The sequence below is a fragment of the Sparus aurata genome, chromosome 23 (assembly GCF_900880675.1).
Source record: "Sparus aurata chromosome 23, fSpaAur1.1, whole genome shotgun sequence".
Taxonomy (NCBI): Eukaryota; Metazoa; Chordata; class Actinopteri; order Spariformes; family Sparidae; genus Sparus; species Sparus aurata.
The window spans coordinates 28,548,580-28,574,356 of NC_044209.1; the positions used below are offsets into that span (position 1 = coordinate 28,548,580).

General features: G+C 39.9%; 3 protein-coding genes across 4 annotated transcripts; 2 read left to right on the forward strand and 1 right to left on the reverse strand.

Moving 5' to 3' along the window:
• Positions 1-665: 665 nt before the first annotated feature.
• Positions 666-6,295, forward strand: alg1 (ALG1 chitobiosyldiphosphodolichol beta-mannosyltransferase). The gene is made up of 13 exons (XM_030406391.1): positions 666-985; positions 1,739-1,816; positions 2,404-2,507; positions 2,766-2,914; positions 3,071-3,160; positions 3,350-3,463; positions 3,685-3,800; positions 4,340-4,378; positions 4,466-4,525; positions 4,664-4,774; positions 4,914-5,028; positions 5,329-5,404; positions 5,758-6,295. The coding sequence occupies exons 1-13, from the start codon at positions 694-696 to the stop codon at positions 5,887-5,889; spliced, it is 1,476 nt and encodes a 491-aa protein (XP_030262251.1). The 5' UTR covers positions 666-693; the 3' UTR covers positions 5,890-6,295.
• eef2kmt (eukaryotic elongation factor 2 lysine methyltransferase) lies at positions 6,265-9,298 on the reverse strand. 2 transcript variants are annotated; one of them, XM_030406393.1, is made up of 8 exons: positions 9,146-9,298; positions 8,458-8,520; positions 8,291-8,371; positions 7,747-7,845; positions 7,396-7,529; positions 6,822-7,057; positions 6,545-6,682; positions 6,265-6,404 (listed from the first exon to the last, which is right to left on the reverse strand). In XM_030406393.1, exons 1-8 carry the CDS (start codon positions 9,263-9,265, stop codon positions 6,304-6,306), a joined length of 972 nt encoding a protein of 323 aa, XP_030262253.1. In that variant the 5' UTR covers positions 9,266-9,298; the 3' UTR covers positions 6,265-6,303. The 2 variants fall into 2 exon arrangements, with proteins under 2 accessions (XP_030262253.1, XP_030262252.1); XM_030406392.1 differs by having other exon boundaries at positions 7,747-7,848.
• A 1,481-nt stretch (positions 9,299-10,779) lies between these two features.
• On the forward strand, positions 10,780-23,796 carry pigq (phosphatidylinositol glycan anchor biosynthesis, class Q). Its single transcript, XM_030406930.1, has 14 exons — positions 10,780-10,974; positions 11,893-12,085; positions 12,375-12,561; positions 12,761-12,981; positions 13,596-13,792; positions 14,057-14,188; positions 14,434-14,554; positions 14,930-15,056; positions 15,166-15,319; positions 18,804-18,915; positions 19,047-19,127; positions 20,032-20,146; positions 20,810-20,871; positions 21,715-23,796. Exons 2-14 carry the CDS (start codon positions 11,933-11,935, stop codon positions 21,865-21,867), a joined length of 1,815 nt encoding a protein of 604 aa, XP_030262790.1. The 5' UTR covers positions 10,780-10,974; positions 11,893-11,932; the 3' UTR covers positions 21,868-23,796.
• Positions 23,797-25,777: the final 1,981 nt, after the last annotated feature.

Below are 25,777 nucleotides of genomic sequence, written 5' to 3' on the forward strand. Positions count from 1 at the left end.
TTTCAAGCTTTATGTATTTTTTTCAAACTGTATGAACACAACATGCACACAGAAATGTGTTACAATATATAATATAAAAATATTATAGTACTAGCAAATTCAAAATCATACAAATTACCCATAAAACAGACAACAACCTTGAGACGACCCTCAGGTAACGTTCCCTAAATGTTTTCTGAAGGGTAATTTGTAAAATACTAATAATTGTAAAAAATAGTAAATATATAAATAAACACACTGAAGAGTGCTCTGTAGGGTTTGTTAGTTAAATATAATTACAGGGCTTTTAGAGGTTTTACTAAAATCAAAAAACAATAATTAACATACAGATATTTTATTATAATATAATCAGAATTATTATAATATATATAATCTATGAGTTTATTTTAAGGGACTCTTTTTTGTTTTATCATTATTAACACGCTGTAGTGATGTTGTAATGACTCTGCATGTTGCACCTGAACGCCTCATGAATGCGGTCCCTTTATTTTATTTTTTCAATTATCTTTTTATTTATTTTGACACTTTGACATTTTAGTAATACAAACAATCAGAGAAATGAGGGAAGACAGACAAACAAACAAACAAAACAGCAACAAAAATGAAATAGATAAAAGGTGTTGCGATCCCTTTAAATTTGGAGCTCCTCCTCCTTCCTCCGCTGAGCCACGTCATCACAAATCACAAACAAACATGGCGGCGCGCTGCACCTGCACGGTTTTCCTGACAGTGTTAGCGCTATTTTCAGCGCTTGTAGTGACATTTTACGGAGCCGGTTCAGGTGTAACGTGTCCGGCGGTGTCTCTGGCTCTTGTAACCGGACTTCTGTCGCTGTGGTTGTGGAGCTTACGGCGGCGGGACGGCGGGTTTGACCGGCGGGTGTGTGTGCTGGTGTTGGGGGACATCGGTCGCAGTCCTCGGATGCAGTATCACGCCTTGTCCCTCAGCAAACACCGTTATAATGTTACTTTTGTCGGGTTTTTAGGTAAGAATGACACTAAATCAGAGCTTCACACTGTCATTCATACATTACTCAGACTGCCAGGTCCTTTAAACTTCACCTGACGCTGCTCGAGATGAGATAAACTTTATTGACAACAGTGTGACAGCAGCAAAAACGGAAGTTCATTCACAAGTCACTTCAAAATTAAATGAATAAAACAAGATTCATTGCGAGTATCTATGTATGCAGTAAGAAGTAAAACATTATTAGCATTATGAGAAGTAGAGCTGCAACAATCAATCACAGCTCACAGGTGAGTCTTCAACTATGAAGTAAATTACAACTATTTTTAGGAAATAAGAGTTTGGGGTCATATGTGATCTAAACTATATCGAACACAGTTGCACTATTGATTCATGCATACAAATCCGTCACCTAGTTTTTGAAGATATGAGGAAAAGCAGATGAAACCCATCCAAACATTTCAATGACTGTTTTTGTTAGTCTTTATTTACAACCTGCTGGGAATCATTTATCTCAAAGGCAAAGTAAAGTTTGATGATAGTGTTTTTTAGAGGCCGACATAATAACGATAGTTTGGAGCAGGGAAAAGCTGATGACGATTAATCGGCCAATATTAGAAACCTAAAAAACCCTCAAAGGAAATGATAACTGCTTTCTCATTGAAGTTTTTTTTTTAGATTTCAAGTTAAAAAAATAATAGTGCAAGTCCTCAAAAATCAATCGAGCTGTTTAAGTGATTTTCTTTTTGTCTCTGACATTTTCTCATTTTAGATACCAAACCTCATCAAGACGTCCTGAGAGAGGAGAACATCAGGATAGTCCCCATAACAGAGGTGAAAGGTGTTCGAGGTAACTGGAAACATGTTATACTGTGATTACTGTGGTGGAAGAAGTAATCAGTATTACCAAAAGTACTTGTGCTACACTGTAAAATACTCTGTTACAATTACAAGTCTTGTTTTTTGTCATACTGAAGTAAAAGTGTGTTTAATCAGCAGAATGTTCTTCATTCAGTCAGACTTCACGGTGTCAGCTCTGTGACGACGTGTGTTCCAGCTGATCCAGGAGCGTTTTTAAAGAGTTTATTTAGCTGAAAGACGAGGAGAATTTACTTAACGCATGAAGCAACACTTCATCCTTCAGTTTATCACAAACGTTACATATCAAAAGAATCTGGAGATACACAGTTTTCACTGGACATGAAGGGAAGGAAACACTAAACTAACTCAAGCTGGCAGACAAATGTAGCACTGTAGAAAGTGTAATATTTCCCTCTGAGATGTAGTGAAGTAGAAGTATGAAGTTGAATACCAGTGAAATGGAAACACTGAAGTGTAGTGTGATTGTTGAATCTGTACAGAAGTCCACTACTTGAGTAAATGTACTTAATTACATTCCACCACTTTTAATCCGTCTGTGCTTTGTTGTTTTATCAGTGGGACCAAAAATCCTCACGTACGTGACGAAGGTGATCATTCAGAGTCTTCAGCTCCTTCTCGTGCTGCTGAGGATGGAGATACAGTCTCATATACTGATGCAGGTATTGGGTTACAGATGAAAGGTGAAATACTGTGATGTACAGACTGCATGTGTAGACGTGTGGACCTGAGAGTGAACTGCAGACTGCTGTGAAACCTTCACTGGTTTTAAACTGGACAACACAAGGTGTGGCGTCCAAGGAAATACATGATCAGAACTGTGAATAATTACTGAGTAGAGTTGGTAGTTTTTAAGTGACTGTAACTTTATCTCCATCTTTCTCTTCAGACTGATGTTAATGATTGTGTTAATATCCCAGAATCCCCCGGGCCTGCCCAGCATCGCGGTGGCTTGGCTCGTTAGCGTCCTGCGTGGCAGCAGATTCGTCATCGACTGGCACAACTACGGCTACACCATCATGGCCCTGAGCCACGGCCAGAGACACCCGGTGGTCCGACTGGCAAAGTGGTCAGTACTGTGAGGCGGACACAGTCATTTATTTTGATCAATACAAATCAATCAATTACTGGGTAACACAGAAGAAACTTGAGCTGTGGTTGTTTATATTTACCAGGCTGTCATCTGTCGTTGTGAGTTCTAAGATATTGTTTTGTTCTTCTTCAGGTACGAGCACTTCTTCGGCCCTCTGGCATCTCACAACCTGTGTGTTACCAACGCAATGAAGGACGACCTGCAGAAAAACTGGGGCATCAAGTACGATTTATTTTGCAATTACAATCCAGTTTTTCTTTGTGTCTTAGTGGAACTAGAAAATGTAGGCTTGTCATGTTGATGATGCTAATTAAGAGTTCACAGGTCAGTAAAGTCATAAGCTTTCATCCTTTAAGAGTATCTACAATAAATTTCATAGCAGTTACAGGTAAAACTTAAAAATGTCTGCAGGGCGACGACGCTCTACGACAGACCAGCCGCCATCTTCAGAGAGACTCCGCTGAAGCTGCAGCACGAGCTCTTCATGAGACTGTCGGACGCACATCCTCAGTTCAGGAGTGAAGGGTGAGAAACACAACAGGAGGGTTTCATGTCTGTTAGCCACAAACTCTCTTGTTGAAACTCACAGAGTAACTTTCTCTGATTTTGTGTTTTTAACTCACTGCAAACAAATGTGTTGTTTAAATCCACAGACCCTGATTAAAGATTTTAGTCCATAAAACTACAATTAGTGAAATATTAGAAGTTCACTCTCTGCCTCGGCTGACCTGTTGTATGTTTTCCAGGTCTGAGGAGGTGAAGGTGGAGAAGACAGTTTTCTCAGTCCGTGACCTCACTGATGACACAGTGACGTTGAGGGCGGGGCGACCGGCGCTGCTTCTGAGCAGCACCAGCTGGACAGGTGAGAGGAGGAGACAGAAAGACGGCTTGCTGAGTAAAACTGAACATTTTGTTTAACCTTCAGATGAGCTACAAATCAGCTGTTGGATAAATGCTGAAGTTTCCAGGCAACATGACCAACAGCGCAAAAACTCGACTAAGTCAACTAGTTTAGTCATGTTTCAGCTGCTCAGTTGTCAGGATTTGATGATTTTCTTTGTCATAATTGAACTGAACATATTTTAATTTTTTTGCACTGCAGGCATCCAATAGATCCTCTTTGACGGGCACTATTTTCTAAAGTTGCAACGACAAACTATTTTGATATTGATTAATCTGTTCATTTTGATTGTTGCACGTGCACACACACTTTATATGTTGTTCTGATCATATAAAACCCAGATGTTTATCATTTTGATGTGATTATTGCACCTTTAAGTTATTCTGATGGTTTAAGATGTCATTTATTGATCCAGCCTCAAACATTGAATCAGACGGTTTCATCTCACCACCCTCAGAGTCGATCAGACGTTTGTGATAACACGTTTTATCTCTCCACAGAGGATGAGGATTTCTCCATCCTGCTGAAGGCTCTTGAAGGTACGAGAGGTTTTAAACGGCTTCTGTTGATCTTCTGTTAAACACAGAGTGAAAAATCTGAGACGTGTTTGTGTCGTTTCTCAACAGAGTACGAAGGATTCGTTAAAGGAGGAGCTTCGTTACCATCGTTAGTGTGTGTAATCACAGGTAATCCTCTGCTGTCTGGTTCCAAACTGGTTTCAGCGTTCATTTGAGTGTGTGTGTTGGTCTCATGTCTGTGTGTGTGTGTGTGTGTGTGTGTGTGTGTGTGTGTGTGTGTGTGTGTGTGTGTGTGTGTGTGTGCAGGTAAAGGTCCTCAGAAGGAACACTACAGGAAGCTGATCGACTCTCTGCAGTTGGAGCATGTGAAGATCTGCACTCCCTGGCTGGAGGCGGAGGACTATCCTGTCTTATTAGGTAACATTCAGCATCACACACTGTACTCCAGATGAGTACTGTAGGACTGTACTTCTGTACTTCAGAGCCGCTCCTCGTCACATACATGCGATTTAAAATGTTGATGTTTTAATGAGACTCGTCTGACTCGTGCCGTCAGGTTCAGCAGATCTCGGCGTTTGTCTCCACAAGTCGTCCAGCGGTCTGGACCTGCCCATGAAGGTGGTCGACATGTTCGGCTGCTGTCTGCCCGTCTGTGCCGTCCACTTCAACTGGTGAGTCGGTCCACAGTGGAGAGGACTCTGAATGTCTGAGTTACACTTTACAGAACACAAACACAGAGATAATGACCTCTGTTACTGCTGCTGTGGTGTGAGGTGAAGACAAACTGCAGAGCTTCAGACTGTGGGTCTCTACTGTTTGTAGAACGATTTCAGATTCATGTTAGATTCAACATCATGTGTTCAAACCAGTAGAATCGAGTTGTTTATCTGAAACTGATCTTTGGGAGCTTGTTATTAATCTGCAGTTTGTTTAAATGTGTGTCAGTTAACATGGTGGTCTTTGTTCTCCAGTTTACACGAGCTGGTGAAGCACGAGGAGAATGGACTGATCTTCAGAGGATCTCAGGAGCTCGCAGAGCAGCTCAAAGTGAGAATGATGGAAATGTGCTCAATGTACAGATTCATGAACATGCTATTATAATCTATTATGTTCAATATGCTGTTTCACTATAAATATGTAAGTCCAGACTTTATAGAACAATCTTGTCAAAGGAAATGAAGACTTCCTGTTTGGAAACATCTGCTGAATGTTTCATCAATTAACATGAAGGAAGTTACAGTAAAACTGGGTAGAGAATAAAGTTAATTGAAGATGTTTTTAATTTTTTGCTTTCCAGATAATACTCTTCACCACAGTAATGATGTTAAAATCAGGAGGAATGTTTAAAATGTTGTATTGATTGATTGATCTGTGTGTTTGAGCCATATTTGTGTTTTCAGTCTCTCCTGTCAGACTTTCCCAGTTCAGAGGGCAGACTGGGTGAGTTCAGGAGGAACCTCCGCACCAGCAGAGGGCAGCGCTGGGACGACAACTGGGACCAGAACGTCCTGCCGCTGATCACCACTCCCTGATGGACACCAGGAGACTTTTAATGAATGATCCCAATATTTTCGACATTTTAACTTCACTCTTGGCGGTGACGTGTTAATTTGACGATGGGACATCAGTTTAGAATATCTGGGATGGAAGAGACGCTATTTTTTGTTTTAATGGCCTCTAGAGTGAAGATGGAGGATTCTCTCAGTCTGACAGGATGATGATGATGATGATGATGATGATGATGATGATGGTCTGTAGATTATCCTCAGTTAAACATCTGGGAGACTCGTTCACTTTGAGGGTAACTCGGCTTCACTTGAGTCGATAAAACATTTAATCGCCACAACGTTTAAACTTTTCATTCCAGCTGGGGAACATGACTGTATAAAGGACATTTTGATACGATGTACATTTGTAAATAAAATCTTTATTGTGCTACAGCGGTGTCACGTGTACAGCTGAATCAGTTCTATAGAAGAGGCTCTGTTGTAAGGAAACACGTGGCTGACGGCTCCTGTCATCACACGATGGCTGATTCCTGCCGTTTCTGTTCAAAACAAAACATTTCCAGTCAGTTCACTAAAGAAAGAAAGCAGCTAACATCTTCCAGCGGCTGCACAATGCATTTTGGAAAGTAGTGGAGGTCTGCACATTCATAAATCTAACTCGAGTAATGATATCTCTTACCGAGCTGCTGCTTGAAGCCGCCGTACGTCTCCTGGTTTCTGATTGTAGAGCAGATGAAGACTTCAGCAGACGAACAGTTCAGGATCTTTGACAGCAGCTTCACCAGACTTCCTGCAACATCTGGATCATACACCACATCTGCACCACCGAGGAGAAACCAGATTGTTAAAATGTAGAAATTAAGCCAACCCGTCCTTCAAGGTTGGGAATGAGATATATAATTATTTCAAGCACACAGTTAAAAGTGTAAGAACTGATGAAGAGTCTGAACTCTGACCTGCAGCGATGACGGCGTCCGGTCCGATCCGTTTGATGTGTTCCTCTGTGGCTGCCGTCCAGTCCATCTCCTCCACGCTGACCGTCGGCTCGGTCAGACCGTTCAGCTGCACGTTGCTTCTCAGTTTCTGCAGGACGCTGGAGTGACAGTCACTGAACACAAATCTGTTCGGACTGCAGGAGCGACAGATGGTGACACCGGTCAGCCCGACGCCGCTGCCCAGCTCCAGAACCGTCCTGCAGACAGGAGGAGAGAGGAAGGATGAGGGGAAACAATCAAGCTGCAATGATTAATCAATTATTTGTCAACAGTAACTGCTAATTAGTTTGAGTGATTCTTTATGAAGAAAAGTCAAAATTCTCTGATGTCAGCAGGAAACTGAATATCTTTGGGTTGTGGACAAAACGAGACATTTGAGAGCGTCATTGTTGGCTCTGAGGAACAACGATCTACATTTTCTGACATTTAACAGACCAAACAACTGATCGATTAATTGAGAAAATAATCAACAAAGACAATAATCGTTAGTGTCAGAATAACTGAAGTTCTCGTGGTAGTTTTGGGGTTTGGTTACCTTCCAGTGAAGACCTGCTGGTGATCCAGAGCCCACTCTGCCAGGTAGAGCGCAGCCTCCCAGGTCACCAGGCCGGTGGTTCCCTCTGAGATCAGAGCTACGTTCTCCAGCAGGCTGACGGCGTCTCCACCCGGCTGCAGGACACAAACCAGCAGCGAAAAGTTGAAGTCAGAAGTGTTCAACTCCAGTGTCTCTTCATCTTTGAACTGTCTTTACAACATTTTGGATCCAGAACTGAACCAGGGATGCTCAGAAGGATCCAAAAGAGAAGTTGACCACAAAAGATGAAAACGAGCAGGAGGAGCCGGCTGTATCACAGTGATTGATGAGTGTGTGCAGCAGGGTCAGTACCAGCATGTAGCTTTTGTAACATTCAGTCGTGTCTTCAGCTCCGACAACTTCAGCCAGAGCGTCGTACAGCTCGTCCAGAGGATCACAGCCCGCTGCCTCCTGCTGTCAGAGACCAAACAACAGGAGCTTCAGTCATCACTCCACAACTATCAGATTGATTGGCATGAAAAGTATAATGATGATGTGTTTTTTTCTGGGTTCTGTACCAAAACAATATGTTCCTTTACATCTGCAGAATATGAATGTTTGGCCGTATCTTCTCTGTAGAACCACAATACTTAATTCATCAATCACACACCAGCAGCATCTGTGATTTGCATGTTGCAGTTGCATTGTTGAAATAATATCTTGATCTATAGTTTAGCCCTACAACAAAACCTTTCCTACAGTGTTTCCTTGGAAATAAAACTGGAATTTGGCACTGAATTACATGGTTAATTCCTGGAAACCTTAAAGAACTTATGAGGAAACAATCCAACAATAAAATAAAGAACTACTAACAAATGAATATGCATGTTGTTGGAGACAGACTGACGGCACCGACCCGTCTGATGAGCTCCGACAGAAACAACTTCCTGAATCTGACCAATGGAGGAAACTTCCGGCACAGAGAGTGAAGACACGTCTGTCGGAAACAGAAAAGAAACCTTACTGATTATTTTATTGATATTTTCAAGATTATAAAACCATGAAAGGTGCCGGCACACTTACCTGTTTTAAAATGTCTAAGATCAGGTCTGATGATTTGTTGCTTTCAAGGTCCTTTTCTAAAAACTGTAAAGTAGAAATCAGTTAGAAATAATGACTTGGTTTTAAACCTTTGTTTAGTGTTTTTGTTGATATAATGGATCTGTATAAAAATTTTGGGGGGAATTTAGATGAGGTCAGAATAATTTAAATCAGAATAGACACATTTTCTCTGAATGATGGATTTAGTTCTATCATATGTTTGCACTATAATAACAAAACATTTATAACTCAGTCTGATATCTAATTTGATATTTACACTATATTACATATTAATCATGTAACACCAGATTCTTTCAGAGTATGCATTATTACACATATTGTTTGTGTGTGTGACAAATAAACCATTTCAACTGAAATAAAAGCTGCATTAGGACGTTTTAAACATATTCAGCCACTTTTTATTTCAAACTCAGTAAGTCTAAACTGAAGAGGTATTTTGTTTTAATTCCGACCTGCTGGTGGATCATATGTGTGCCGAATTACTCAGAACAATCCGCTGAACTGTGAAATAATTTCAGTTGTATTGTGACACTGAACATATTGTCCGGGGAGATAGAACATATAAATAGACAGATATTTGAATGGAGGTTGGCTCATCGCTCGCTCTATGAGATGAATGGAGACACGATAAAAAGCGGTTTTTACTCACTGCCCAGGGAAAAGAAACCAGGCGGTTCATAGCGAAAAAAGACACCTGAAAGTCCCGCAAAATATCCGTTTTATTTAAAGTTTCTCTATCTGAAGTTTGGTTCTGCTCACAATGCTCCATCTTCAACGTGTCTGTGTTTACTTCCGGTTTACCCACAAGGCACCGCGGTCATTTCAGACTACAACTATGGGTAATGTAGTCTTTAATTCAAAAAGCCATCAGGGGGCGCTACTGAGCTGTTGTGCCTCACCTGAGGGCTGCTGGGGTATCAAATTAAGGTTCTCATGAATTTTAACATACGCACAAAATTTGGTGAGTGTGTGAACATCATAAAGTCTTCTAAACAGCGTCGGAAAAATGAAATTAGGCACACGCCATTCAACATGGCCGACTTTCTGTTGGGGCAAAAATAAATAATTAAATGAGACCTTTGAGTCCTGCAAATTTCATGAAGATCAGACAAAGTTTTTGGTCACCTGACCCAGCGTTAGGGGGCGCTGTGGAGTCCCCTGGCCACTCCCACAACACATTATGTTGAATTGTAACATTTTACCAGATGTGACGTGTGTGCAGAGTTTGGCGAGTTCTGGGGGATGTTTAGGCCGCCAAAAATGTGCTTCTTTCAGCAGACAAACATTTTGAACTTACAGAAACAATAGTAATACATTCCCACACATAAACAATAATATACATCATGTAGGAAGGAAGGTAGGAGGAAACATATATAAAGTTTGTAACATATTATTTTTGATTTCCAAATAATTTGAAATCCTGAAAATGTCTGCTAACTCTTTTGTCCAACAATTGAAATGAAATACCAATATTGCACAAAAAATGAGTGTGATTTTAAAATCAATTTTAATGTCTAATCAGCAGACAACAATATGTTTTTTATTTTTAGCCTGTTGGAGGGTCTCGTCCCGCTCTTTTCTTGCTGTGTCACTGCAGGAGGAGATAAATGTCTTTACAGTTGGGCCAACTCCTCATTCACCAACAACTCTGACAGCAGCAGCAGCACAAACTCACACTGGACGTAACTGCAGAGGAACAAGCAGGTTGTTTATTTATCCATTTATGTTTTTGTTTGTTTGTTTGTTTGTTCTATTGTATTGTAATGTTCTGATTATTGCACCAATAATAGTTCAAATAGGATGAAATGGGAGTCATGAACCAAGTATGAATATAATCAGTTAAATTAATTAATAGCAACTAAGCACTTAATAATATAACTATTAATTCAGTTTTTGGTTTGGATTTTGCTTTATATTTCTGTTTATGTGAAATTATGTGAGAATAGTCGTTTTTGTAAAACTAAACTGCTAAAATTAAATGAAAAGCATAAATAAATCAATAAATAATCCATACTGATAAACAGATGCTTTTCTCACCTTCAGTGATGTACTGTTTTAGTTTTGAAAGGTTTTACCGGAAGTTAATTTCGATTATTTATTTAGGTCTAGTTATTTTCTGTATCTGGCATCATGGGTGTTCACTGCCCTCCAGTGGCCACAGTGAGGAACAGACTGTTGTTCCAGCGTATATAAATGCATATAAAAGAGACCAAACTGAATCGACAAAAATCTCATATTCAAATAAACACAATTCGGAAATCGTTTAGACTGTTTTGGTCTCAGTTCTTTGGCTGAAACCTTAAAATTTTGAGTCTGCGTGACGGTTGAAACCAAAGGAACGCACATAACAGTTAAACGTTTGTTTCTCACCGGAGCGTTTTATGCACTGGACTGTCAACAATGAATATGGCGCCGCTCGCTACTTAACTGGTCGACGTTACAAATGGAAGGTGACAGCTCCTGTCGCTGATTAAGAAGGTAAATAATGCGTTTTACAAACGCATATTTTGTTTATTGAAGTGCCGTCAAACAGTGTAACGTCTTTACTATGATGTAGCTCCACTCAGATAAATAAATAAGATTTTTGTTATGACACTTTAAGTCAAAGAACTGTGATTAACTTTGAGCAGGAATCTGTAAGTCTAAGAACGGAATCAAATGTTCATGATTTTCAATGAATGTCGGGGAAATTAATCTCGTTCTATTGGTAATTCCCCACATTTTTATTCGCTAGCTAACACAACAGCTAACCTACTTTCCCGTGTTAGCTTGCTTATCGACTTAACGTCACTGACATCAATGGCAATCGAGCCTCGGGCTTTATATGTTGCCACAACATCACCCTTAACTCGATATTTGAAGGGCATAAAGCGAGGTCAACCGTCTAGTCTGTTCACCAAACTCCGTCCGAAAATCAGCTAATTTTATTTTTTTGCTTGCGATCACGCTTATTCGTAAAATAATCGCAGCTGGATATATTTTGTAAAAGATTACAAGCCCATCTTCAATTCGGCATACAACAGGTATGAATTATTTTATGACGTTTTTAAGATATACTCGAATGTCGCAGGATTTCACAACTGGAAAGACCATGTGGCAGTAGAAGAAATACAACATAACTAAGAATATTTTTTTCAGCAAATTTACTGTATGACTGTATATTCACTGTTCAGAATTAAAGAACGGTCTTCTGAGGAAACAAAACAATATTATTATAATATTTGTGAGGTGAAATATTTTAATCTTCAGGAGGAACTAGTAGAGCCATAGACTGGGCTGGGAAAGTAAAGAGATGGACTAACATATTGTTAATTTTGGTCTTTTCTTGGCTTTTGTGGACAACAAGGAAACATGTAGAGGTCACCTAACCTGGTGTTCTTTTCTTCTCATTCTCAGGTCATCAGAGCTGCTGTAGTCTGAACACTGAGCTGAAGTCATGGTGCTGAAGATCTTCTTCCCGCAGTGCTGTAACCGGGCGGACAGCGGTCTGCTGGTCGGCCGCTGGATCTCCGGCCATGACTCTGCTGTGGTGTTGGCTGTCATCCACTACCCGTTTATCCCCGGACAGGTCAAACAATACGTCCAGCAGGTCAGTGCAACACCAGGCAGATTTCTGTGTCCTCTCAGGTCCTGATTAGCGTTACACTTATATTGTTGACATTTGAGTCACAGTCAAATATTTAATCTTTGACTGATTATGAAGCCTTTTATCCTCATCTGAGAACTGAAGGTGTCATATCTTTTTGCTAGATTTTTTAAACATGTACCAAAAATAAATATGTTATCCCCCACAAAATAACAGTTAAGACACGCTGCTTCAGCGTGGTCTTTGTTAGTGTCTCCCCTCCTAACTGCACTCCTCAATCTTTTTCACTCAGATGCAGGCCAAGAGTGGAGTGGAACTGTCGGTGCTGGGCTCATGGAGTTTACCGAAGGAGGGTCAGGAGGGCATGGAGAGCTTCCTCAGAGACCTCAGCACCATCTTCCCCCAGCAACGCTGGCTTCAGATCCACCGCGAGATCGGCAAGACAGGCTTCACCTGCGAGGTCCTCAACCGGGATCAGAGTAAGACCGCCAGGATGATACTTACCGGGTTTATACAGGACAACTAGAGGAGTTTAGGACAGGCTTTAACTATTTACGATTTTGAGGTAGATTTTGCAATATAATCTCATTGTTAGAATGTATTCATCTATTTCTTTGATTTTTGATTTATGTAGTATTTATGATAAGTTGACAGTGAATTTATCTTTGACCTGACCAGACGGAAGAGTTGTTCAGCAAGAGACTAAGAAGAAGAGTAAGAAGGTTGAGGAGGAGGATGGGGAGGCTGGAGGTGATAAAGAAGAGCAGGAAGAGGAGGAAGAGGAGGAGAAGGTTATCTTCGTCCACTATGAGCAGAGGAAGGTGATGTTGTCGCAGCTTCACCCCATCCAAAACGGAGTTCCCGACCCCAAAACTGATCCACCATCTGAGCTGAGACAGGTACGAGACTGAGGCCCTGGTTCTTTTTTTACTTCCTGTTTGCTGAATTTTATCGCGTACGTAACATGAATGAAAGTTGGGAAACCACGCTGATGTCATGTGAAGGATGTCAGGATTATTTTTTTCTTTGAGCTCTGCTGTTAGAATGCAGTATAATTTTATTCTGTTTAACAGGGACAATGCAATTTAGAGTTTAAAGTTATTTCTAAATTTCAATCATTGTCCCTGTATGTATAGTGCAAATGAAATATACACTATTTATACAGCTTTCAGTGGAGAGTGTCACAAAACCACAAAAGTGAAGAGTTCATTCATATTTAAATTGTTTGGCATCTTGTTTTTTGTAGATGATCGGAAAAAAATACTGAAGGAAGAAAGAAAATAATGCAGCATGAAAATATCATTTAACTCACCATCAGAAAGTTGCTTTATGGGATCTGGTTTAACTAAATTATGCCAAATATTTCTTTTAACTTTTAAAAGATGAAGAGGTGAATTTCTCGTGGACAGCTCAGTTAGATTTTTCATAAAAAGCTCACGTAGTGGTTCTAAGGTCGCTATGCTGAAAACCTTTTTGGCACAAGACTTTTGCTAACATGCTGCTGCTGGTCCAGATGTTCCAGACGGTGGCAACCAGCCAGCCTCTGTTCTTCATGGACAGATACGACGACGGGCCGCTGAAGTCGACACACTGGCAGTCTGAAGGTCGAGAGGCCAGCATCATCGTGGAGCTGCTCAAACAGGCCTCCGTACCGCTCTGCCTGCTCATCAGCTGGCTGCTCTCCATATGGACCTGGATCTGTAACATCCGGTGAGAAGGCACTGCTCTGTATATTCCTACAGATCCCGTGATAAGACCCAAACCAACAATTTGTTCGTTCATCAACCTTCCTGCCTGATGTAAAACTTTAAAAGAACTCCCAAGTATAGATAAAGTTTCATTTTAGGTAAACAGATATGTATGTGGTAGATGAGTGTGACGGACTTAAACATGATTTTTGTTGTTCTTCTTTCTATCTGCATTTCTACATTCAATCTAAACACTGATTATTCTATTTTATATTTGACATTTTAGGATCTTCAGTCTTTACCCTCTGCGCTGGCTGTCCAGTAAGCTGTCGACCTGCGTTCAGCTCAGCTACAAAACCGAACACATGAGGACGCTCAGCTCAGCAAAACCGGCCGCCGGACACACACAGTTCATGAGGTGATTGTTTGTAGACACTTCCTGATGTTACAGCAGCTGCTCTGGGTGGCTCGTTTCAGGCTTGGTGACCTTCTTCAGGCAGCGTAAAGACATTCATGCTGAGATATTTAAAGCTTGCCATCAAGTGAATTTCATAGCAACCAGTTGATTTGATTTTTATATGTGTGCAAGTGGAAGTTTTTAGAAAGAGAGACCTAACTTCTAGTTTTTCTCCTGATGTTACCTTCATGTCTGTCTGTCTGCAGGAAAGCCAACATCCTGGTGTCGTTCCTGGTGGATGTGGCTCTCGGCATGTTGCTCATCTCGTGGCTCTACAGAGACAACCACATCGCCATGTTGGCCAACACACTGGTGCCTGCAGCTGATGTAAGTGTGTCTGACAGTGTTTTTTCAGAAAGTCACCATGTCGCATTAGTCACAAATTCCTGCCACCATGGTTGTTGGTTTGTTTCCACCATGACTCACTTCAAGGGATAAGATGAGCAACTTTCTGACCTCCTTTTAAAACAGTTTGAAGGCGGAACCAAGGACAGGATGTCATGGTGGTAAACTGATTAAGCCATTTTTGAAAAGTTACTGACTCAAAATGTAACATTTACTGCCTGAAGTCATGAGATATCTTGAGATAATGAGTCTAAAAAGCCTCATTTTTGAGTCTACTGATTACTGAAGAAAGTGTGAAGAACTGAAATGATGTCAGATTTCTTTGTCCTGCCTTTAAACTCTGGGCTTCTTCCTCAGCATGTGGCTAAAGAGCTGGATGAGCTGCTGCAGTGGCTGATGGGAGCTCCTGCAGGGCTGAAGATGAACCGGGCCCTGGATCAGGTCCTGGGCCGCTTCTTCCTCTACCACATTCACCTCTGGATCAGTGAGTCGCAGCACAAAACTGTTTCTCTCAGTTCGATCTGACCATAAAAACACTGCTGCCAGCCTTCCTAGAGGCTTCAGATTCATCTATCTGTCCTCTCTCCATCCAGGCTACATCCACCTCATGTCTCCCTTCATCGAGGGGATCTTGTGGTACGGCGGCCTGTCAGCCTGCCTGGGTCTGACCTTTGCCCTCTCGCTGCTCTCTGACATGGTCGCCTTACTCACCTTCCACATCTACTGCTTCTACGTCTACGGAGCCAGGTGAGACCCCAGCAACTACAACCTATGATCAGTTTTTTCACTGCTATGAAGCAAACAACCAGATGATATGTTGAAAAAGAGGAGCATGGTAGTCATAATTGCAGGACTTGTACGTTTTTGGTTTAAGAAGTATTTTTTTTGTAAAGTCACAGCCTGTCCTCAGAGCGGCTGCTGCTAACTCCTGATTACTCAGGAATAATGAAAGCAGTCTGGTGGTGTCAGTTTACTGCACTGCCCTCCTCATGAAAGGGATTTGTAAGCGCTCTTTGCCGGAGTTCACAGCAGTGGCAGCATCTCAAATGATTGAGATGATCACTCCCAAAATGATGAGTTGTGCAGGACTGTTGTGTGCGAGGCTCACTAGTTGTTCAGTGATTAGTGAAATATCTTAAAGAAGGAAATCGCAGCTTGAAAGTATTTCAGGAATTGTTGTGTATTAACAGGAAGCTTTATGGTGCAGCTTGCAGCATCAGACTGCAACCAGAAATTTGACTTAAAGAGACGGCAAACGATTTGATATTGTTGTTTTTTAATACTGTCTCAGAATATATCACAGTATTTAACTTATTATTATTATCAGATACAATCATCCTTAAAGGGATAAAAACAGAATGATTTGTTGTATATTCACAGAATATAACATCCTGACAGACAAAAAACTTGATATAAATTTGAAATGTATCGTTTTAGCAGCACTAATCCGTTAAAATTAGAATATAACCGTCAGTTTTCATATCAACACAGTAAACCTTTAAACCTGCATTCAGCTACAGCCCTGTCATGTTTTCCATTTCTTCTGTGCATGGAACAAAATGTTCGTAGTTTGTATACCGATTACTTAATGTGAACACTGAGTGAAAACTCAAAGCTGCTGAGAATCAGTGTGTGTAGTATTGAACTGGAACTCACTGTGGATTCATGTGAAATAGTCCTGTTGATTACCTGCAGAGGGCGTCTTCCTCAGCCTTTTTTTGTCCTCTGTTGCTGCAGTAAAGACATTTAAATTACAGATCCTTTATTGACCCATACATTACAGTCTTAGTTTAACCTTTCTGAGTGGAGCTTGGAGGACAAACTCATCATTATTGTGTCTCCACCTGCAGCAGGAGAGCAACTGGAAAGCATTTAGAATGATCTTCCTCTTGGGGTTTCATGGCGATCTGCCCTGAGATTTTTGTTTTTTGTGATGGAAGGATGGGCCGACTAACTTAATATCCCTTTTTAGGCTGTGCTATAAATGATAGCTAAAATACTGATTACAACACTACACCGTAATAAGTAATATTCTGAAATATGAAATATAAACATCAGGGTTTAGAGCTGATCAGTCAAAGCAACTTTCTCTACAGTTGCTTTGACTGATCTATACAGTGATCTCTACTCGCTGTGAATCGACTCTTGTGAAACAGAAAACATAGCTTGGTTTAGGAAATGAGCCTCAGATTAAACATCAGCAGAAAAATCTTTTTTTAGCGCAGCACACCCACAAGATTCAAATCTCTGAAGTCGTGCAAACATTAGAAGTGTCTGTGATGTGTTGTCACTTTAAAGAAAGCAGAGAACACCACTGTTATTATCCCTTCAATTAGAACTGGTACGACAACACTTAAATCACCAGAGTCTGACGTTCAGAACAGGATGTTTTGTTTTGCATGCAGTTGCTTAACTGGGTCAGGCGCTTGTATAAAATAATTTAGTGGTGCAAGTTGTTTCCTTCACTCTGCCTCAGCTGGTACACACTCTGCTCAGGATGTCTGCTTCTTCTGCTCTTTTGAGGGTTAGATAATCATTGACAATATACGCGGTAGAGTAATTAGGTCAGTTTTATTCATATAGCTGATAATCACAAATCAGATCGCCAAAGAGCAACAAAATCACCTTCAAAACATCTGAGTACGGCATTCTCCTGGTGCAAAGTGGACCTGATGACAGTACTGAAGGGGGGCACCTTCTTACCTGTGGTGTTATTGATCCATCCAGATTGTTTTGGTGTGAGATGCACAGTTTTGGAGATGTCAGCTGTAGAGATGAACTACATGGTGCTTAAAGCGACAAAAAATATCTAACAGAAATGGCTCTTTGTAGAAATCTTGACCCGGTTACTCGAGATAATCCCCAGAGCTTGCTGTGAGCAGTTTCACTCAGGAACTGTTTTCTTTCCATATCGCCGGGCAGAATGAAGCGTGAATCTACTTTTCAGCAGGAGTTTATGTAACAAAGCAGGCTAATGTTACAGCTCAGCTGAGGAGGACGCCATTTATGTGTCATGTTTCCCACCGGTTGAGAAATCACTTGTGGTGGTGTTGACAGGTGGTGCATCATGGGATGTCGTATTGTGTGACGATGCGTTGTGACGAACAAGACCTTACCTCAAAATTCAAAATAGTGTGACTGCTTAAAACATCTTCTGTGTAGTGTGTTAGCTCAGAAAGATCTAAATCTAATTTAAACTCCTCCTTAGTTCGTATTGTTTGTTAATCCTCATTAATTTGATAACATCTCATGTTACGGATTAAAGCATAAATCTGGTGATATTCTAATTTATTAATATTGTTAAATCCTGGCTGTTACTCACCTTAATTCGTATGTGTTTTAAGGCGGGAGGACTAATGGCTGCGTGGTGTGATGGGAGGCTGAACACTGTGATAATAGTCTTGGATTCTGGAGGAGAGAGGATTGACTAAATTATGCATTTGCTCTAAAGATAGCTTGGCTCCCTCGCCTGTGGTGCATAATGAAATATTACCCACTTTCCTTGTCACATATTTATGCTCCAACAGCTCTTGGATTAAGAGCGAGTGTGAGTTTGAATTCAGTCTGAGAACATTTGTCGGATGATTTATTGAATCTGTATGACTGGACCTAAAAATATCTCCTGCTGCGATCACAGCTCACTTTGAATTAAACCTGTTCTTGTACTTCAGAATTAGCTTTAGAACGTTCTTTCTCTGTAGGAAGGATCGGATAGAAGAAACATGTTGATTAGTTGTTATTGTTCTGAAAATTCCAGTAAAAAAGATTGATTTTTTTTAAAAACTTATTTTATTGTTTCGTTGTGTTGACATTTTACAGTCAGAGGTTTTTACAGAGGGAATTTAAGATATCTCTTTTCATCGCTCCATTAATCAGAAAACATCATCAATCTTTAACCTTCTGTAATAACCTTCAGAATGTAGATGGAAATCAAACTGGAGAGTTTGGGTTATTTAAATGCTGCTGAAGAGGAGATGTCTGTCTGTGAATAATGGTGAACAGGGTAAACATTTTAACTAACAGATATCACCATGACACTTCCCCCGTTGATTATCTACTTTTAAACAATTCATTTTTGTGGTACAAGTCTTCTGATATTCTGTGTTTATATCAGATGAAGCATGTGAATCCTGTTCTGTCTGTTTACGACGCGTGTTTAGCTCGATAACGTTCATTTAGCTGCTCTAATTTCATGCTCGTCATCAGTCATGTCCGTCTGTCTCTCCGTCAGGCTTTACTGTCTGAAGATCTACGGCCTCTCGTCTCTCTGGAGGCTCTTCAGAGGGAAGAAGTGGAACGTCCTGCGGCAGAGGGTGGACTCCTGCTCCTACGACCTGGACCAGGTCTCACACACACACACACACACACACACACACACACACACACACACACACACACACACACACACACACACACACTAAAGTCAGCACCACAGAGACACACACGTTTACTGTGAATGTTTGTGTTTCTTCAGCTCTTCATTGGAACGCTGCTGTTCACCGTCCTGCTGTTCCTGCTGCCCACCACAGCTCTCTACTACCTGGTCTTCACTCTGGTGAGACGAGTCACAAGTCAGGACGCTTTAATCAGAACAGCAGCTGATGTCGGTCAGAACGTAGAAGCTACTTCTGCACCACGATCACTTCTGTAATGGGATTCTAGAAAGACTGAAGTGATGAATCAAAGACACCTTAAAGAAAGCCTCAAAAATGTTTAATTATTCGGATTTTTCCTCCTTTATTTATTTATTTATTTATTTGGTCAGTGGTTTGATTATATTCCCTCTCGTGTTTTGTTGAAATGGAAAACTTCTTCCTGGGAAAATTTCCTCTGGACTTTGAACTTTGTATTTTCCTGATAATAACCACCAGATGTTGTTGCCATTAAACTTCCTCTCAGAATAATCAGGAAAATTACAGTCCTGTAAATGCTGCTTCAAAGCTGCGTTCACACTGACCCGGTCTGAAACTGTGGTGGAGCAACAATGAAGCAGGAAATAGAAAGATTTTTACATTATGTTGAAAAATATCAACATTTCCAGCTCATCTCAGGCTTTTCTACAAAAATGGACACAGGAGAAACACATCACGCTCTCGAGATTATAATGCTTTTTGTCCGTGATAACTGACATGAATTTAAGATGACGACCGTTTCTATTCCTGCGACGGAGCCAGAAATAGACCTGGCTCCTTCACCACCGTGTAAAATCTGCGTGGGTTTGTTGGATAGATATAAATAGTTTCTGGGCGGAGTGTCTGTGAATAAATCATGAAATGTTGCTTCAATGTGTGGAACATGTCCAATTGTAAATTATTAGATTGGAAACCTTTTTTTTTTACGCTGTGTCACCTCTTTTCCAATTTGTTTTTACAAAACTTAAGACTAGTTTTAATGTGACTCCGGCTGTGATTGTGTCCAGTAGGAGTTTGTTCACCCTGTGTGTCCCTGTTGTTGTGCAGTTGCGGCTGGTGGTGGTTCTGTTCCAGGGCGTCCTCCACCTCAGTGTGGACTTCATTAACTCCTTCCCTCTGTTCGCCGTGGGCCTCCGCATCTTTCGGCCCTACAGACTGGCAGGTGAGTCACCGTTATCATCTCTCCACTTTAGAGCTGCGATGATTAGTTGATCCAAAGAAAACCGTTTTCAAAAATGTTAAACATTGTCTGGTTCCAGCTTCTTAAATGTGAGGACTTTCTACTTTTCTTTCTCATTTATGACAGTAAAAGAAAAGTCGGTGGGTCAAAAAAAACAAGCTGTTTGTGCTGATCAATTGTGATCATTATGACATTTTATTGACTAAATGGTTATTGGATTAAAATAAATTAGTTGCAGCTTTCTCTCACTGTATTTGTGTGATCCTGTTCAAAAGAGTGAAACTTGCAGTTGGTATTTTTGGGATCCTGGCACCATTTTGCATCTCAACACTACAGTCCATGACATGAGGTGTTGGTTTTGGTCCGCCATCAAGTCTCAGTTTTGGCACCTGGACTATGTGATCTTTTAGACCAACTATGCTGCTTATATTTAGGACAAAATTGAATGTCGAGCCACATAATGACTTCATATGAAATCAGCGTGGAAGAATGGTTAGACAGATGACAGCATAATGATAATAATCCAGGGTATCCACAGGTCGTTTGAATGTCTGGAATCGTCTGGGAATAAAAGTTTGTGGTCGAATGGCCCGATTAAAATCATACACAGTCTCCTCTCATTGATCATTGTCATTTAACTTTCAGAGGGAGTAAAGTTCAGGGTGCTGTGTGAGGAGCCTGGGACGGCCCTTCACCTGCTGATGGAGGTGAGCGGCCACATTTTGTTTCTGTTATGATTTTAAATGTAGAAGTTGAGGTTTGTCTAATTTCTCTGATGACAATCGATTCCTTTCTCTACCCCACGACTTGTGGAGAAACTGCTCCAACATTGATTTTATACGTCGTAAAGTAGGTCTGTGTGGGAAATTGAAAAGTCAGTCATTTTCTCCTCCCACCACGCTGATGGAAAGCCAGATGAAGTTTCATAGTCCACAAAACATTTCTGGAGCTTCACAGCAAAACAGCGTTGCTTTGGAGACTAAAAAACAACAACAACAAACATATATTGGCTAAAAACACTCGTCAAAGTCTCCAGAAGATCACACGGCGATTTGAAAAGATGTTATTTAAACACTCGACGTGAGGTCGTGCTCGTGCGCTGACTTCAGACGGGGTGAGCACTCACGCTTTTGCTTGTGAAGATGTGAAGATTTAAAATTTAAAAAGGGTGTAAACAACATATTTTCAAATCCGTTTGGGATCTCTGGGCTTCTCAAAACGTTGGACAAGCTGTGTGGATATATTTTGTGGACTATGAAACTTCACCTGACTTTCCATCAGCATGGAAGGTGGAGGTAAAGATTGAGTTTGATTCTTGGTTTGAACTGTTCCTTTAAATGTTTCTGTCAGTTAATGTTTGTGGAATTAAACTTTTGTTCTGAAAGATTTTGGCCAAAGGTTATTATGTTATTATGTTGTTACTCCTTTTGCGACACAAACACATTTTTTTTATTGATGCAAATGTAGATTTTTCTTTTCTTCCAGCAAAAACATTGTCCTCCATGTCTGTTCTGACAATCGGTGTCATGTCTGACTGTTTTCTTTCTCAGATCAACCCTCTGAAGTTCAGCACAGTGGTCCAGATGTATCGCACTCCGACTTACAGCTGTTACCCCAAAGACTCGTGGGCTGCCCTCGTCAAGAAGCTGTTTGTCGGGGAGCTGATTTACCCCTGGAGACACAAAACCATCAAGACTGAGTGAGAGACATCATACAGAGAAAGAAACTAAAAGATGAGGGAGCCGAGGAAAGGGAAGTGACTGAATAAATAATGAGATGGAAACAGACAGATGGAGGGAAAGAGGGGAAATGGGAAACAAGGGTGAATTCGGTGTGAAGACCTTTTGAGTTGCGCTGCTTTCATGTGAGATGAATGAAGAGCGTCACAGGATGTTTAACATGACTGAAGCTGATCACTTGTTTTCTGAAGAACAAAAATGAGCCAGTGTTGTAGAGCACAACGAACATGTCAGTCTTAAACATAAACCAGCAAGTAGTCATGTCCCACTGTTCATATAAGAACAGTGATCGCAAAATGATGTCAGAACGTGATGAAAATCCTTTTTTCTGAATCGTTTTATGAAGGAAATCACATGAGCGACTCCATCATTAAGGCTAAAAGTTGACGTGAGCCGTAATTAACTTCTACTCGTCATGTTTCTCATGAGGAAACGACACCAAAGGACCAAAACTCTTCTTCTATGCTTTGACATTATTTTACCGACCATGTTTCTCTCCTACATCTCACTGAAATCTTCACTCATGTACTGTAGTTGACACACTGGACATTTAAAGGAACAGTTCACCCAAAAATGGAAATTCGGTCATTATCTCTTCGCCCTCATACCAATAGAAAGTTAATCTCATAAATGTCCAGCATTGCAGCATCCTCCTAAGCAGCTGAAGTAGATGGGGACTTGTTTTAAAATGTAAAAAACTAATCAAAAACATGAAAAGGCTCCATAGAAGTCCCAGGAAGCCCTGAGATCCAAAATTAATTTGAATATACGTTACTTAGACCCTTTTTAAAGCTGCAAAGCTTGAAGTGTTTTCATGCACGAGCTCCGCCACATGTCAGAGGGTCCAGAAAAGCTCTTTTCATCGTCTTTTTTGTTGTTTTTTACCTTTTTTAAAACAAGTATCTTTCCTATTTTGAACACTCCATGTGCTTTTCTGTAGCAACACCTCAAAATGACAACTTCTGTACACAAGATATCTCCTTAAAGGTTTACCTACACCTTGACCTTTACTCCAGAACCCCCCTCCAGACAAACATCACACTTTCAGCCTCATAAATGTTGAGACTCTAAGAAACACTATGTCACTGGTATGTTATTGATTCCTTCAAACACGTTGATTATTGGAGCTTGTTGTGTTAAATTAGCGACACGCTGACACTGAAAATTCAACCTGACCTTGAAATTAGTAATTCAAGGAAAACGTTACTTCAAGGCCGGGTTCATTAACAAAGGGGCAGAATTCCATAGAAAAATCATATATTTATGTATTAACTGCACTGACATTGTAGATGATCTCTTATATTTTATATTATGAAAGCAAGAGTCTACTTCCAATGATACTAACTGGACAAATGTATGTTTTTTAAGCTTGATTATTCAATGATTTAGTGTTTATTTTAGGTTCTTTTATTGCCATATTTCCTTCACTAACTGGAACTATTTGACTCTGACGGTCTGTTACAGAAGTACGACTGATGCTACTCAGGGTCAGTTTGTCAGCATTTGTCTTCTGTTTTTTTTCTAATTGTGATTAATGTGCCTATTTGTGTCCTTTTTTAATTAAATGTTGTACTTAAATTCTTTGTAATGATCAACCTGAACCAGCTCTTATTTGAAAAAGCAGTCCATGCGTTTGGGGATTTGTCCTGTTTTCTGTCTTCAGAACACAAAACTTATTCCCCAAAATTTCAGATTGTGTCTTTGATGTGAATCGTTTGTGTTTTATTTGACCTAACTCTTTCCCCCGTGCTCGTATCGTCCTTGGCATCAATTAATAATTTCTAACAGTGAAACTGGTACATTTGTGTTCTTGTTTTTGTTAACCTTTTAATTTAACGTGCCCCATGTAGTTGTTCTGAATGTTCATTTGTAATAAAATTAATTCATATTTAATACACTGCAGGTGTCTCTTCTTTTCAGATGATCTGATGTTATCTGTTCATAAACAAGTAATAAAGGAATTCACAACAGTCTTAGATGATTTGATCTAATCTATAATGTCAATAAGAGATAAAAGTCGGAGCTGCTCCATTGATAATTCATTCAAAACAGAATTTATGTGCATAGAATTAATTAGATTTATTTAACTATAAAGTACAATCAGAATCCTCCTGGGAGCTGCTGCAGCACATATCCAGTCTTATCTCCGATTGGTCGTTTACATTCACAATATTATAATAAATCCAGATTGATCTGTAGATCACAGAGAACTGCTTTATTGATGATAGACAATCAGATTAGTTGAAGAAAGTTGGTCAAAACTTTGATGACGAAGAACCATTTTACACAGATATCTGTTCATGAAAAAGGTAAAATCTCCTGATCCGACTCATTTTAAAAATCACATTATGATTAATAATACCTTTTTGTTATATATTTAGTAGTAATAACACAGATTGAGTTGTATAGCTCAGACCTCAAGTGTGTTTATGTCTCTGCTTGCTTATTGCGCATATATAAAGGTTTTATGCTACAATTGATTCTTAATTATATTTATCATCGCCCAGACTTTTCAGAATAAAAACACTGAAAAGCAACAATTTGCACATTTTGTTTAATCCAAGAAATGTTTTGTGTCTATGACTGAATTTTCTTTTTCAGGTGAATGTTTCCTTAAATGGGATAAACTTGACTTTTTGTGAACTTGACAGCTGTTTCTTTCATTAAATAAGCTGTTTAAACATAAACATACAGTTCACATCATCTCCGACGAGGCTTTAAAGTGGATCAGTTTCTAAAGGATATTAACATTTTATGAATAATAATTGTGTGAATATGAAATATACTTTTAAACTATCAGTCAGTTGATCAATCAGTGAATATTTTAAAGAGCATGTGCAGTAATGGGCTCCAGAGCTGTTAAAGGATTTTGTATAAACGATGATTTATTCAGAACCTGTTACCTCTCTTAATGTGCCTTACTCATCATCATATTATCGTTAATGATCTCATTCAAGCTGTTACCGCCAATACCAGCCTGTATGCTTCATTCATTATGTGTGTGTAGGTGTTCATCCTTAGGAGATTATTCTGAGAAATATAGAGAGGTGAGTCACGATGTTACGTAAACAGATTTGACACAGATAACACACACACACACACATACACTCAGCCTACAACTGCACATCACATTTCATAATAACAGTCGTGAAATGAAGATTTATATTCCCTCTAAGATTTGTTTTATTACAGTGTTTTAAAAGAGAAAACCACACTTCGAGTCAAACTCCCTTTTCCTCTCCTTTAAAAAAAATAAATGAAATATGATAATTTATTGATTCACAGAAGGAAAATTAACGTGTTGCAGCAGCGCAACATACATATAAATGAAATAGAATAGGATGTAACCCCAATTCTTAAATGAAGAGTGTCTGGACGTACTGTGCAGTAAATGGTAAATTAAAATGACTGATTGGTAGCAGCATGATATGTAAACATCAGGTACAGTAAGTACAGGAGTAATACAGTATGATAGGAGGTATAATATAGTATCAGGTGCAATATAAACAGTCAGTGAAATATGAAAAAGATAATTTTATCAGTCATATCAGCCTATTTGTGCAAAAACAGAAGCTGATTTTAAATGAAGGGTTGGTGTGATTTCCACCTCTTTTTAAATCTGTTTATCCTACTTGTGTGTTTATACTTAGAAATGAAGCTGATTTTAACAGATGCTCTTTTATTAATCCCCAAATCCTCCAGTGTTCTGTCTTTAATTGCGCTTCCAGAACAAAAAGACGCTTCAGGGCTTTGATTTGATCACGTTCATCCACATAATAAGGAGTCTTTGCCATTGTTCTCCTCAGTGAGAAGTGAATCATCTTTGTTGTCCACTGTCCCCTCACCATCTGCGTGTTGTTGACAGCGAGCTTTG

Excerpts from the sequence above, each read along its gene's own strand:
- alg1 (XM_030406391.1), top strand. The coding sequence starts at position 694 with ATGGCGGCGCGCTGCACCTGCACGGTTTTCCTGACAGTGTTAGCGCTA. Across the intron at positions 3,464-3,684 it reads CCTCAGTTCAGGAGTGAAGG|GTCTGAGGAGGTGAAGGTGG; the intron begins GTGAGAAACACA and ends TATGTTTTCCAG. Across the intron at positions 5,029-5,328 it reads TGTGCCGTCCACTTCAACTG|TTTACACGAGCTGGTGAAGC; the intron begins GTGAGTCGGTCC and ends TTTGTTCTCCAG.
- pigq (XM_030406930.1), top strand. The coding sequence starts at position 11,933 with ATGGTGCTGAAGATCTTCTTCCCGCAGTGCTGTAACCGGGCGGACAGC. Across the intron at positions 13,793-14,056 it reads ACCTGGATCTGTAACATCCG|GATCTTCAGTCTTTACCCTC; the intron begins GTGAGAAGGCAC and ends TTGACATTTTAG. Across the intron at positions 19,128-20,031 it reads ACTACCTGGTCTTCACTCTG|TTGCGGCTGGTGGTGGTTCT; the intron begins GTGAGACGAGTC and ends GTTGTTGTGCAG.
- eef2kmt (XM_030406392.1), bottom strand. The coding sequence starts at position 9,265 with ATGGAGCATTGTGAGCAGAACCAAACTTCAGATAGAGAAACTTTAAAT. Across the intron at positions 8,372-8,457 it reads TCTTAGACATTTTAAAACAG|ACGTGTCTTCACTCTCTGTG; the intron begins GTAAGTGTGCCG and ends TGTTTCCGACAG. Across the intron at positions 6,683-6,821 it reads GGACGCCGTCATCGCTGCAG|ATGTGGTGTATGATCCAGAT; the intron begins GTCAGAGTTCAG and ends TCGGTGGTGCAG.